Raw genomic sequence first — 14,055 nt, 5'->3', positions numbered from 1 at the left:
GAAAAGGTTTAGGAAAAACCTCGCAAGAGAATAATTAAGGAAAAAACTGATCAGAGCTCAGTGGAAACTCCCTAGCACAAGTTTGGTAGAACATCTGAAGGTCTGAGATTCTCTCAGTAAGGGTTCTAGAATGTGGGATTGTGCTGATTGGCTAAGAACTTTTTTTGATCTCTTTTACAAAAAGAAAGGGATATTGTTAAGAAATGAAGTCCACTCCGGTAGGTTGAAAGAGATTTATTCAACAACCAGTTTCATGCTCCTCTGATCACTCAGTGGTAACGCAGTTCCTCAAGAGTGAACGTTCTAATTCACCTTCCAGGGGAATGAACCAAGTGGGGAAGGAGAGGAGGGGAGGCAGAGAAAGGGAGGAAGAGAAAGGAAGGAGGAGGATTATGCGGGGAAACATTAAATGAGGGAAGTTATAACACATCTCCTTTTCTGCCAGAAATACAGAAAGATCACATAAGATGGAACCATTTCATCACATAGTCTTTTTGCCATAAAGGTGTTCTTATGATTCTTTTACCCTGATGCTCATGAGCAACTTCACCCTTATTTTGGGAGATTGAATTGTCAGATAGATCAGGAACTTTGACCAACCTGTCCATGCTCCATTTTCTGCCATCAGACATAGTGACCACATTTTTACTTACTTCTTTTATCTTTTCTGCTTCATAATACTTATTGTACCTACTGGCCATTAACACAGGATTCTTGACAAAAACTTGTTGACCAGCTTCCCATACTCTAGGTTTGGTTCCCCATCTTTGATCATATTCACATTTATACTTTTCTTGGTTACTTAGAATTTTCTCTTGTGCAGCCTGTTTGTCCCATCTAAAAGTACTATCTTGGAACAACCAATTTGGTGTGAGCTTAGAACTAGGTTTGCATCCTCTCAATAGGCTGAAAGGGGAGTAACCTGTTACACTATTGGGTGTAATGGCATAAGACCAAATCGTGTCCTTGATGGATTGAATAATAGGTTTGTGCGATGCTATAGCAAGTTGCAATGTATCTTTTATCATCCTGTTGCATCGCTCCACTAAACCATTGGCACGGGGACAATACAAATTGTCGCCAAATTGTTAAGAAATTAACAGCCTGATTCATGTACGGGCCGTTTTGCGTGTCCCTAATAGCGATTAATAGCGACTCGCTATTGAGGAAACGCAAAACGGCATTCATGTACTTTTCGGGGAAAAAATAGCGACTCGCACGCGGGCGCTAAAGCCGTTAGCGACCTACAAAAAACGCAGAAAAATTGCTATTTCCGGCTACCTGCGATCGGGATTGCGACTCGCAATCCCGATCGCACGGGATTGCGACTCGCAATCCCGATCGCACGGGATTGCGACTCGCAATCCCGATCGCACGGGATAGCGACTCGCAATCCCGTGCGATCGGGAATGCGAGTCGCAATCCCGTGCGATCGGGAATGCGAGTCGCAATCTCGCGGGATCTGGAAAACGGGAAGACGCATTCCGAGCACCGTGATGACATCACAACCAGGAAGCAGCCAAATCCCACCCCCAAACACCACAGTGACGCTATCAGTCGAGTGTTCACGACGGAAAGCTGCCGCTAAACCGCCGTTAGCGACTCCCGACCCCGCCGAAATAGCGACCGCCATGTCCGACGAACCTCAGCCAGGCCCCAGCAACAGCGCTGGCCGCAAGCGCAAACTGAAATTCACCGAGCAGGAGCTGGAGAACCTAATAGAAGGGGTGGTGGCCAACCACGACCAGCTGTTTGGTGCCAACTCCCGGAGGGTCCCAGAGCAGGAGAAGCGGAGGATCTGGGTGGGGATTGCCTCCAGCGTCAACTCTGTGGGCGTTGCGGACAGGTCTCTGGAGGAGCTAAAGAAGCGCTGGTACGACCTCCGAGGGCGTGCCAAGGAGAGGGTGGCGGAGCGCCTTGGTGAGGCATCAGGCACCGGAGGTGGTGGACCGACTGTCCCACCCAACACCCCCCTGGAGGACCAGGTAGAGGACACCTTGGAGAGGGAGGCGTGTGTTGGCGTGACCCCTCTGGACTCCTCCCGCCCCACCCGAGACACCCAAGGTAAGTGGCATGCGACTGCGACCCTGTCCCCTATGACCGCCCCTGACCAAATAGGCTCACTCATTGGCCCTTAGTCATGCCTATGTTGTGCATCAGGAAATGCCCTGAAGCATTGTGGGAGACGTAGTATGTCCACAATGTAGTAGTACCACAATGCGGCCAGAAAGGTTCCAAAGTGCGCAAATACACAGCCACCCAGGGAATGACACCCAGCATGCATGTAACATCTGCACGTCTGACAGTCACATGCACCTAATGAGTATCCACTTACCCTCACAGGTGCGGGTGATAGCAGTGGCAGCGAGAGGCTGCTGATTGATGAGGAGGCCCAGGAGGAGGAATCCCTACCTGATACCCAGCCACCAGCCACTGCGGCAGCGCCAACACCAGCAGCCAGGCCCCCCACCTTACCTGCTGCAACATCTGCAGGCCCACCGGCTGCCAAGGCCGGGCCCCCCGCCTTACCTGCTGCAACATCTGCAGGCCCACCGGCTGCCAAGGCCAGGCCCCCCGCCTTACCTGCTGCAACATCTGCAGGCCCACCGGCTGCCAAGGCCAGGCCCCCCGCCTTACCTGCTGCAACATCTGCAGGCCCACCGGCTGCCAGAGCCAGGCACCCCACCAATGTGCCTCCAGTGCCTGCCGCACCTGCAACACCAGCTGCTACAACACCTGCAGCACGTCCAACAAGATCTGGGCCAGCCACATCCGCTACACAGCGGCACAACAGCAGGAGGGGCAATGGGCATCTCCATGCCTGCATGAGCGTGGAGCGGCGCATGCTCCGAATACACCAGCGCCAGTCGCAGCAGCAAGGAGCCATCCAGCTCCAGCTGCATAAGATTGGCCGCAATGTGGCGGGAGTCGGCGAGCGGATGGACCGCATGACGGCGGCCATGGACCGCATGACGGCGGCTATGGAGGACAATACTGCAGCGCTGATGAAGCACCGCAGTGTTGCAAGCAGGCGCCACCACCAGCTGCTGAGCCGGCTGTCCACCTATAGTCGCTCCAATTATGTGTCAGCAAATGCCACCACCCAGCTGGCGCGGCGCTCGTTGACCCAGCAGCACCAACTGGTCCAGTGCTGCGAGGACATTACCCGGGTGCTGGAGCACTTGACCACCGCCGTCACCGCACTGCATGCACCTGTGCTACCGGCCATTGTGGGGGGAGACGATGCGAGTGAGGGTGCCTCGAGTGTCAGCAGCCACTCTGCCACGCAGGCCCCCCCACCTAGGCGCAGCACCAGGGCTACGCCTGGTACAGCTGCCCAGGATGAGGAAGAGCCTCACAGGCGCCTGGGAATTGTGCGCCGGAGGCGCCAATGACATTGTGTCAGGGACACAGGCGCAGGCTGAAGCTAAGCCTGCCATGAACCGTCTCATGCATATGCAGGAATACTGCATTTTGTAAATAGTTGTTACCATGACCCTTTCTTCTTGTGAATCAAACAAATACATTTATTTTGCTGCACACATTCGCCTTGTGTAATCATTACATTTTGCATGCAATTGTGATATGTGGGGTGGGGGAAGGGGGTGGGCTAGAAATTGTTAGCTGTGATGTGGTTGCGACGTCTGTGGCCTTCAGCTGGGTTCTCCCCGCGTGCATGGTGCGCATGTGCTGGTGGCCGGTCGTCCCCCTCAGATTCACTGCCTGATATGTCAACTGGTATCCGGCGCTTGGTTGCAATGTTATGAAGCATTGCACAGACAGCCACAATGCGGCAGCACGCTGCAGGACTGTAATACATGGCCCCACCTGTCTTGTGCAGTATACGGAACCTGCTCTTGAGCAGGCCAAATGTCCTTTCAATACAGTTCCTTGTCCGGATGTGCGCAACATTGTAGCGGCGTTGCTGAGGTGTGGCAGGGTTGAGGTAAGGGGTCAGGAGGTATTCCCGTAGGGCGTAGCCACTGTCACCTGAAAGAGAGGAGCAGATGTTGATTGCCTGTGCAGCGCAGTTACTTCATAGCAATGTGACATTGTCGACAAAGTGTACTTACCAAGTAGGTGTCCTTCCCCAAACTCTCCCCTGATCAGTCGTGTGTGGAGTCCGCTGTGCCTGAAGATAAAGGAGTCATGGGTACTCCCTGGGTACTGGGCCACAATGTCAGTGATGATGGTCTTGGCATTGCAGACCATCTGTATGTTGAGGGAGTGGTAGGACTTCCTGTTGCGGTACATATACTCCGTGCCAGCTGGTGGGCAGATGGCGACGTGGGTACAGTCTATGCAGCCGAGGACATGGGGAAAATGGGCTACATTATAAAATTGTAGTTTTGTCAGGTCCAATTCCTGTTGGCTCGTGGGAAATGTGATGTGCTGGTGGAGCTGGCTGAGCATGGCGTCAACAAAAGTGTGGAGGCAGCGTGACATGGTGGGCTGGGATATCCCCCCAGCAGCCGCTACTATGCCCTGGAAACTGCCGGAGGCCAGGAGGTGCAGGCTGCACAATACCTGCACATGTGTGGGCACAGAATTGTTTCGCCTTGTTGGGTGCTGCATGATGGGGTCGAGTTCTTGTATCAGCCAGGTGATCATTTCCCCATTCAGCCTGTATTTTGCATAAATCTGTTCTCTGGTTTGGCCCAGCAAGGTGACCCGCTGCCAGTAAATCCTTGCCTGCCTCATGCGTCTCCTCCGTGCTGCTCGCTGTAGCCTTCGCCGCCTCACCACCATGTACATCCCAGGCATTGTGGAACGCCTAATGCTGCTGCTGAATGTCCTTATGTGTGATTGGTCAGGCCTGGACCTGTTGGTGATTGGCTAACAGTTTTTCAAATTTTGGTTAATCATGGCTTTTATGGTTACCACCTGCTTTGAGTTGTCCTTAAATTGCGCCGCGCAAACGTGCGATTTAGCGCTTTTTCGCAAATTTATTTCTTTCATGAATGCCGATTGAGACAATATTGCGTTTCGCTATTGATTTCGCAGATTCCGTGGTTGGTCGCTATTTCCGTATCGCTATTGCTCGACTTCCCGGAGTCTGCGACTTTTACAGCGTAATCGCTATTCCGGTCGCTATTATTTTTTTGCGATTTCGCTATTTCGTACTTGAATGCCGATTCCGTGTTTTGCACCCGCAATTGCGTTTTCGCAGCCATTGCGGGCGCTATTTCGCTTCATGAATCAGGCTGTAAGTCCACTCCGGGTAGGTTGAAAGAGATTTATTCAACAACCAGTTTCCTGCTCCTCTGATCACTCAGTGGTAACGCAGTACCTCAAGGGTGAACGTTCTAATTCACCTTCCAGGAGAATGAACCAAGTGGGGAAGGAGAGGAGGGGAGGCAGAAAAAGGGAGGAAGAGAAAGGAGGGAGGAGGATTATGCGGGGAAACATAAAATGAGGGAAGTTATAACAGATATGTTACAAAACTGAAATGGGCCTAGGCCTATTTTTTCTAGTTTGTACTAGCTTTGCATTGCTGTTTTTGATATACCGTGGACTCCCATCTCGACAACAGGAATGATTCAAGCATGTGAATGTATGAAAGTTCTAATACTGGAGTAGGTACAAGATCTTTGTGAAAAGTAGGACCTAACAGGAGACTTGACCCAATCTTGGTCTTCCTGGTGCCTTTTAAAGGATTTAGAATTTGATCTCGCAAAAATCGGTGATTGATTTTCTAACATTGTCAGTTAAATCCTTTTCTTTTGTAAAAATATGTCACACTCCTCCCAGGAGGAAGACGATGAGCCAAATGCATTTGCTTAAGGAAATGCTTTGCCATTTTGATACGACTGATACTTGCATCCCTTCTTAAATAGGGGATAGACTCCCACCCTATTTTTCGTTATAAACACACATCCAAGTCATCCAGCAAATTAAGTTTCAAAAATAAAAATCCAGGCCATGTACTACTATAATTAGTAATGACCCTAAAAGTTATTATTCTATATGAATCCCACCTTAAACTTGATTACTCTTTCACCCTTCTATAAAACCTGATTCTTCAAAATAATCTGCTTGACCAATTAAACATGTGATAAGGTTCACTTTACCTTTTCTTGTATGACAAATATTGCTACCCTTTCCCGGGTTCCTCCTATCCCCAACACTGCGTTATGTGCTCCAAGTACTTCGTTCAGTGAGCCCTCTGTACTGCTCCTCTCCTGTTTGAACATACCAGAACGAGCCAAGCTGCACCATTCGGACTAGAGCTGTGCTAAATGTATTCCTGCTGTAAGGGTGGATTCTCACATGAACTGCTACATTGTCTAATCGCACAGAGCCGAGCGAGCTAGGCTTGCTCAGCTTTCTTGGTGGCTTACAAAGGCGGCAGCTGCTCCCACACGAAGTGAAGTGGTGAGCTGAATCTAACCTCCTCCAGCTGACACCACCTCTCCATAGCTTAGATCTGTATACCCATGCTTCCGAAACAATGGATCGCTGCTCAGTTTCAAAAGAAAAAACAACAAACACAAAATGTATTTAAATAATGTGAATGCAGGTCGTTGAACAGTGGCCTGGACAAAAAATCCACCCGCTATGGGACACAAAAAACACAGGAAGTTATGGGGTTACCATTCCCTTTACATAGGAAAGACTAAACATGGGTGAAAAGAATTGGAATGAATGACCTTGAGGAGGCAGCGCCTCAGCACGGCAAATAGTCCAGAATGGGAGGAGGAATGCTGCATGAGATAAGGAGTTACAGATTTTAGAATACAACATAGCTACCTTTTACAGTTGAACTGATTTTTCGCGTAAAGTTCCATTTGATTCCCAGCTCTTTGCCATATTCCTCTCCATACCAGACAAGAAGTTCACAGTGTGGATGAATGGTCTTGCAAGTTCTGTAGTATATTTGCTCATGATATTGGAAAGCGACTAGGTTTTGCTCCTCTTCGTCCCTAGCACAGTTAACATATCTGAAATGAATCACAAGCAGTAACCTATTCAATGTAATTATTTACTGTTGTACGATTTCATAAATTACATTTACAGTTTAACATTGTAAACTTTTAAATTGCTTAGCCAGCGCTACTACGTGACCACATGTAATGTGTGACTTTGTTAGCCATATCTGGCTAATACATGAGAAGCACTTTGCCATCCTGGAACAAGTTAGAGCACATATCTATGAAGAAGAAACCAACGGTGTGAGATTCATACTGCAACCTTGCAATACAACCTTCAAAAATATATTGTAATCCATGGGCCCGATTCACAGAACTAACTTAAGACAAAATCCTAAACTTACTACCATTTTGGTATTCATAGAAGGCACTTACTCATTTTGGTATTCACAGAAGACACTTACTCATTTCGGTATTCACAGAAGTTAGGAGTCCTAACTTAAGGACTCCTAAATGCCTTCTGTGAATACCGAAAGTCTTAAAGCTAGGATTTTTCTCAATTTAGTAGTAGTAAAGTTAGGACTCCTAACTTTCGGACTCCTAAATGCCTTCTGTGAATACCGAAAGTCTTAAAGTTAGGATTTTTCTCAATTTAGTAGTAGTAAAGTTAGGACTCCTAACTTTCGGACTCCTAAATGCCTTCTGTGAATACCGAAAGTCCTAAAAGTAAGATTTTTCTCAATTTAGTAGTAGTAAAGTTAGGACTCGTAACTTTCGGACTCCTAAATGCCTTCTGTGAATACCGAAAGTCTTAAAATTAGGATTTTTCTCAACTTTACTACTACTAAACTGCGAAAAATCCTAATTTTAAGACTTTCGGTATTCACAGAAGGCATTTAGGTGTCCTAAAGTTAGAAGTCCTAACTTTACTACTACTAAATTGAGAAAAATCCAAATTTTAAGACTTTTGGTATTCACAAAAGGCATTTAGGAGTCCTAAAGTTAGGATTCCTAACTTTACTACTCCGAAACTGAGGAAAATCCTAACTTTAGGACTTTCGGTATTCACAGAAGGCATTTAGGAGTCCTAAAGTTAGGACTCCTAACTTCTGTGAATACCGAAATGAGTAAGTGTCTTCTGTGAATACCAAAATGAGTAAGTGCCTTCTGTGAATACGAAAATGGTAGTAAGTTTCGGATTTTGTCTTAAGTTAGTTCTGTGAATCGGGCCCTCTATTCTTAGGCCACATCTTCACGCATGTGTTGTACTTTATTTTTTAGCAAGAAAAATTTTCCACTAGATTGTTCCTGTTTCAGCATTTTCAGCCAGATTCATCAACCAAAATTGCGATCGCAATAGCTGCGAATTAGCTATTGCGATCGCAATTCAATGAACCGCAATTCATGAAAAGAAAACTGACCATTTTGCGAATTCGCAAAATAGATTTCGCGAAATCGCAAATAAAATCGCAGAATCCAGGTGGAACCCCCTTAGCGAATCGGAATTAGCGAGACTCCAATGATTCTGCTATTTCATTTGCTAAATCGCTAAATATTCGCAAACCATATTCATGAAAAATCGCAATTAGCTAAAAAAAACAAAATCGCTATTTGCGAGGCACAATTTAAGGAGAACCCAAACCAGGTGGTAACCATGAAGTTAAAAAGAAAAAAAAGAAAAAAAAAAAAAAACTAGCCACAGGTGCGGGCCTGACCAAACACACTTAAGGAGACACAGTAGGAGCATGAGGACATTCACAATGCCAGGACTCTACATGGTGGTCAGGCGGCGAAGGCTCCAGGCTGCAGCAAGGAACAGATGCAGGATCCAGGAGCGAATTTTCCGCCAGCGGATCACACTTCTGGGCCAAACGGAGGAGGACATCTACTCCAAGTACCAGCTGAATGGGGCAATGATTACAAAGCTCATCCGGGACCTTGACCCCCTGATGCAGCACCCAACGAGGAGGACCAATGCCGTGCCCACCCATGTCCAGGTCTTGTGCAGCCTGCATCTCCTGGCCTCCGGAAGCTTCCAGGGGATAGTTGCCGTTGCAGGGGGGATCTCCCAGAGCCCCATGTCCCGCTGCCTAAGCAGTTTCCTGGAGGCCATGCTGACCCGGCTACACCATTACATCACATTCCCTACAACCCAACAGGACTTGAACCAGACCAAGCTAGATTTTTAAAACATTGCGCAATTCCCCCATGTAATTGGATGCATTGACTGTACCCACATCCACATCTGCCCACCTGCAGGAACAGAATACATGTACCGGAACCGCAAGTCCTACCACTCACTGAATATCCAGATGGTGTGCAACGCTAAAACAATCATCACGGACATAGTGGTACAATACCCGGGGAGCACACATGACTCCTTCATATTCCGGCACAGCGGCATGCACACACGACTGGTCAGTGGAGACTTTGGAGAAGGACACCTTCTAGGTAAGTACACATGCCAACAAATAGTACATTGCGACCATGTAGCTGCGCAACAGGCACTCACCCTGTGCTCCATTCATTCAGGTGACAGCGCCTACGGTCTCCGTGACTACCTCCTCACCCCATACCTCAACCCTACCACACCACAGCAACGGCGTTACAATGATGCACACATCCGCACAAGTAATTGCATTGAGCGGACATTTGGGCTTTTGAAGAGCCGATTCCATATACTACACAAGACTGGTGGGGCCCTCAAATACAAGACTGGTGGGGCCCTCAATTACCAGCCTGAGGTCTGCTGCCGCATCGTGGCCGTATGTGCAATACTCCACAACATTGCTACCAAGCGGAGGATACCTGTAGAGACCTCTGGCAGTGAGTCGGAAGGGGACAACCGCCCACCTGCACATGTGCCTCATGCACGTGGGGAGAATCCTACTGAAGGACACAGGCGCCGCAACCAAATCACAATGAACTGTTTCTAGTGCACCCACTCCCCTCACCCAACACTTCACTCATGCATGACAAATGAAATAATGACATGAGTCAGATTAACTTGTGACTATTAAATCTTTTTGTTTCTTTCACAATAATGTAGATTTTTTTTTCATGACATGAGATCTGTATTCACTCATACATCCCCATGTTTGTGAAGAGGGCATGCTTTTATCATCAGCATGGCCCTGCTGGTACAGCACAATGAGTCAGTGGTGCCTCCGGGTGGACGCACCCAGTCGCCTTTCAACTTCCTACACATCAGTATTAGCCCGTGAGGCTGCAGTGGGCCTGTTGCTGCGGCAGGGTACAGTCACCAGCGGCAAGGACAGGCTGCTGTGGCTGGAATTGCCCTCACTGGCATCATCCCCCCCATTAGCTTGGCCATGGCCAGTCACCTGCAGACTCTGCACTGCTGTGGTGACTTGCTCAAGTGCCCTAGCGACGTCCTGGCAGCATTGCACCATCTGGATCTGCATCGCAAGGGAGCGACGCAATAGTTGGGAGGTGGCATTTCCAATTATATGATTTGATCGTGTATAAGCTGACAGGCGAGTCAGCAGCTGGCGGTGGCGGCGGCGTGTGACATCCAGCTGGGACTGCAGGACCTGGCTGTTTTCACGGACAGCTGCGGTCATGAATTGCATGCTATCAGTGTGCTGGCCTACATTACGCCCAGTCTTGTGCAGGTGCAGGTGGATGGCTGCCAAGTGACGTGCCTGCTTCTGGTGGACTCTGAGCATCCGACGTTCGATGGACAGGCCAGGATCCGGGACATGTACCCCCCTGCCTGCGCGTGTTTTTACGTCGCGCTGCTCCCTCACCAGTCCGCTGGACTGTGATCGCACAGTGGCTGTGCGCCTTGTCTGCTTCCTGGCTGCTGCTGTTGTGGCCTGTGCCACTGCCATGGGTGTTACATGAGGTGGTTGTGCCTCACCTGTGGCTGCAGGGGTGGCCCTGTCCACATGGAGTGGTGGTGGTACTGCTGCTGCTGCTGCTGACTGTGATGGTCCGGGTTGAGTGGAAGGATGGACCTCTCCCTCGGTGTCATCGGGGTTCTGATCGATGTGTAGGGCCTCACTGTCGGTGCTGAGTTGTTCAGTGCCACCTGTAATGTAAATGGGACCATGATTATTGACATGTTTCTTGCGCATGGGAGGTTGCTACATGCATGCAGGCTTGCATTCCCTGACTGGCTTTAGGAATGACTCTCACTTGACAGGCCTGGCTGTGAGGGGCTATCTGGTAATTGTGGTCACACTACGAGTCCCACAATGCAATTGGGCATTTCTGGTGTGCATGGCCTGCATTACTGGGGTTGTCTAATGGGTAGCTCTGGAGTCATGGCCATTGTCAGGGGACAGGGTTGCAGTCGCATGGCACTTACCTTGCGATTGTTGGGTGGGTCGGGATGAGTCCAGTCGGGTAACCCCCACGCATGCTTCTGGATTCGGGGTGTCCTCCACAAGGTCTTCCAGTGGGTGTTGGGTGCAACAGTGGGCTCTCCTCCTCCGGTTGCAACTCGCTCCCCAACCTCTCTGCAATGCGTTCTTTCGCACGTCCTCTGAGGTCATACCACCTCTTTTTAAGTTTGTCAATGGAGCGCTGCGTCACTCCCACTGCATTGACCTTTGCGCGGATGCACAGCGAAATGCGCCTCTTGTCCGCCTCAGGCACCCTCCGGGAATCCTTACCGAACAGGCGGTCATGGTCCTTTGTCACTCCCTCTATTAAGTATTCAAGTTCCTGCTCGGAAAATTTAATTTTCCTTTTTCTGCTCGGGGCACTGCTCCCTGCTGCTTCCTGGGACATGTTCTGAGGTTGTTTGTCTCCTGGTGTGCTGCTGCAGGTGGTCTGTAGTGGAGCTCTGGCCAGTGCTGCTTCCACTTTCAGGCTCAGGGATCAGAATGAGGGAGGGAACTGCCTACTTCCTGGTTGTGATGTCATCATTGTGCTCGGAATGCGACTTCCTGTTTTTGCGTTCTCGCAATTAGAGAGATTGCAATTTGCGATTTCGGTAATTGCAAGATCGCAATTTCAACATGGAAAAAGGCAGATTCTGCGAATTTTATGCGATTTTGACAAAATCGCAATCGGCAATTGCGGCCGATTGCGATTCGATTTTTTTATCTAATTTTTTCATGAATCCCATTCTGCAAATTCTAAATTGCGATTCGATAATTATCGCAATTTGGAATTCGCAGATGTGACCTTGATGAATCTGGGGGTTTGTCTCAGTACAGTGGCGTGGCTTTGCATGGCCTGAATCTTTCTCGATCCGAGGGACCCGTAAACGTTTTCAGCAATATTTGACTGTATTAATAGGGGTTGGATGGTAGTCAGATTCGAGGCATGGGGGAAAGGCTCGATCGAATTTCCCATGGAGAATTGAAAAGCCATTTGGAGACCAAGAATCCATGCAGTTCAAGTGTTGTTGGGTTGCATTAGTGAATCAAATTAAGGTCCCTCGCACCACCTTTGTCTTAGTAATGTTACGCTAGGCTGCAGCACATGGATGCAGGCTGATGAGTACTTGAAGCACTTGAATAAGAAATTGCTTTTTACGTATCAAATAAGTTGGAATTGGAGAGCTTTCTTTAGCTTTCTTTTTTCCCAAATATATGTTATTTATTTTTTATTATAACGGAACATCTCGATGAGTTAGGATCATTGCAATATCTGAAAAGAATGTATTATTTAGACAATATGCAGAACAAACACCAATGATTGATTTAAAAACTATAATACCCATAATATCGTTACAAAATAAGGAAAAGGGAATAAATTACAGAAATAACAGAATAAAAGAAAGAGAACGAGAGAGAAAAAAATAAAAGCATACTGTTACAGCACAGTCCAATACAAAGCTAAGGAATGAATAACATGTCCTTTCCTAGTCATCCTGCAGCCTTAAATCATTGCCAAGACGTTTTAATTTAAAGACCTATAACTTGTCTGAGAACAATTCACCGTACTACATGTGTATATTGAGAGGGTAGCAGAACTAAATAGCATCATCTGAGGTATTAGTAGTTGAATGAATCCACAGGAGAACTAGGATCGCATAATCTAGATTTCACTAAAAGGGTGGGCACATGCCATGGAGCTGTGGTGGATCTGTCCTGGCGGTTGATGTTTTTAACGATGCCCATTTTTTCAAATGTCTGTTTTCTGTCTCGTAGGATAGCAGTGAGCTTTTCAATTGCATATATGGACCATATTTTATTCAACCTCTCGCTGGTAGGAGGGGGATGAGGGATCTCCAGAACTAGACCAGAGCCAGCCAGGCCACAACCAGTATATGGAGGATCAGTTTCCTGCTCAAGGTGGTCAATGGGGTCCTCACTCATATCTCCCAGTATTAGAGGTAGAGTATCCGTTGGCAGCTCCAGTCCAGTGATGTCTTTAATTAAAATAATTACAGCATTCCAAACGGACTGGACTGCCTCGCATCTCCACTCCATATGGGCCATTGTAACTATTTCTGTTTTATATTTCCCACAATATGGGGAGGAACTAATCATTGCTTCCAGGCAGGTGAGAATGAGATACCGATTCATAATATTTGGAACTATTTTTTATATATTGTGTGCAGATGAAGGCTGAGGCTGCCACTCCCCAGATATGAGACCATGAAGTCTCATCTATTTCTCAAACCAATTCAGTTTCCCATTTAATGGCATAGTCGGGTTTGGCAGTGATGCCTTTTCTGAGCTCGTGTTCAGCTAAAAGATTCTATGGGTGTCATATCCCACACAGCTACCAACCTACGATCTCCAGTATATCATCTCATTGGTGGCCATTTCTAGACTAGCTTTTCAAACGTAGGACCTTTCCCTTTTCAAACTTGTTTCTCATTGTGGCTTCAGTGTGAGTGAACTAGATACGAAAACCCTGGTCTATGACACCCAGAGGGAATTCAGAGTTGTTCATTTTGAGCATTGGAGATGGGAATTAGTAACTCTCCAGCTTGGACGGTAGTATTCGAATGTGTCAATGTGATTTGCGTTGTAGACTGTACTGTTCTATAGTCTCGCAACCTCAGGGGAAGCCACAGGAAAATATGAAATGGTTTAGACGTAAAGCTACTTCCAACTGCACCCATAGTTTGGGGCTATATGGTGTTGAAATCGATCCATGGTCGCATTTTACAGCTCTGGCAGATCTTTCATTGCGAGGAAAGCCCAGACCTCCTTCAAATTTCCTACGGTATAGGTTTGCTTTTAGAAATGCAGTGGGA

At 47.8% G+C, this 14,055-nt stretch overlaps 1 protein-coding gene across 1 annotated transcript in view; it reads right to left on the bottom strand.

The window, feature by feature from the left end:
• PRDM9 (PR/SET domain 9) overlaps positions 1-14,055 on the bottom strand; it is a 1,629,505-nt gene that overhangs the window by 361,243 nt on the left and 1,254,207 nt on the right. The window contains exon 9 of the mRNA XM_078676140.1: positions 6,751-6,941. Within this exon, the coding sequence (XP_078532266.1) occupies positions 6,751-6,941 (191 nt within the window). The remainder of the gene's footprint in view (positions 1-6,750; positions 6,942-14,055) is intronic.

This window comes from Lissotriton helveticus, chromosome 2_1, assembly GCF_964261635.1.
Source record: "Lissotriton helveticus chromosome 2_1, aLisHel1.1, whole genome shotgun sequence".
NCBI lineage: Eukaryota > Metazoa > Chordata > Amphibia > Caudata > Salamandridae > Lissotriton > Lissotriton helveticus.
Note: the sequence above shows the minus strand (reverse complement) of the source record. Positions and strands in the feature narration are given on the sequence as shown.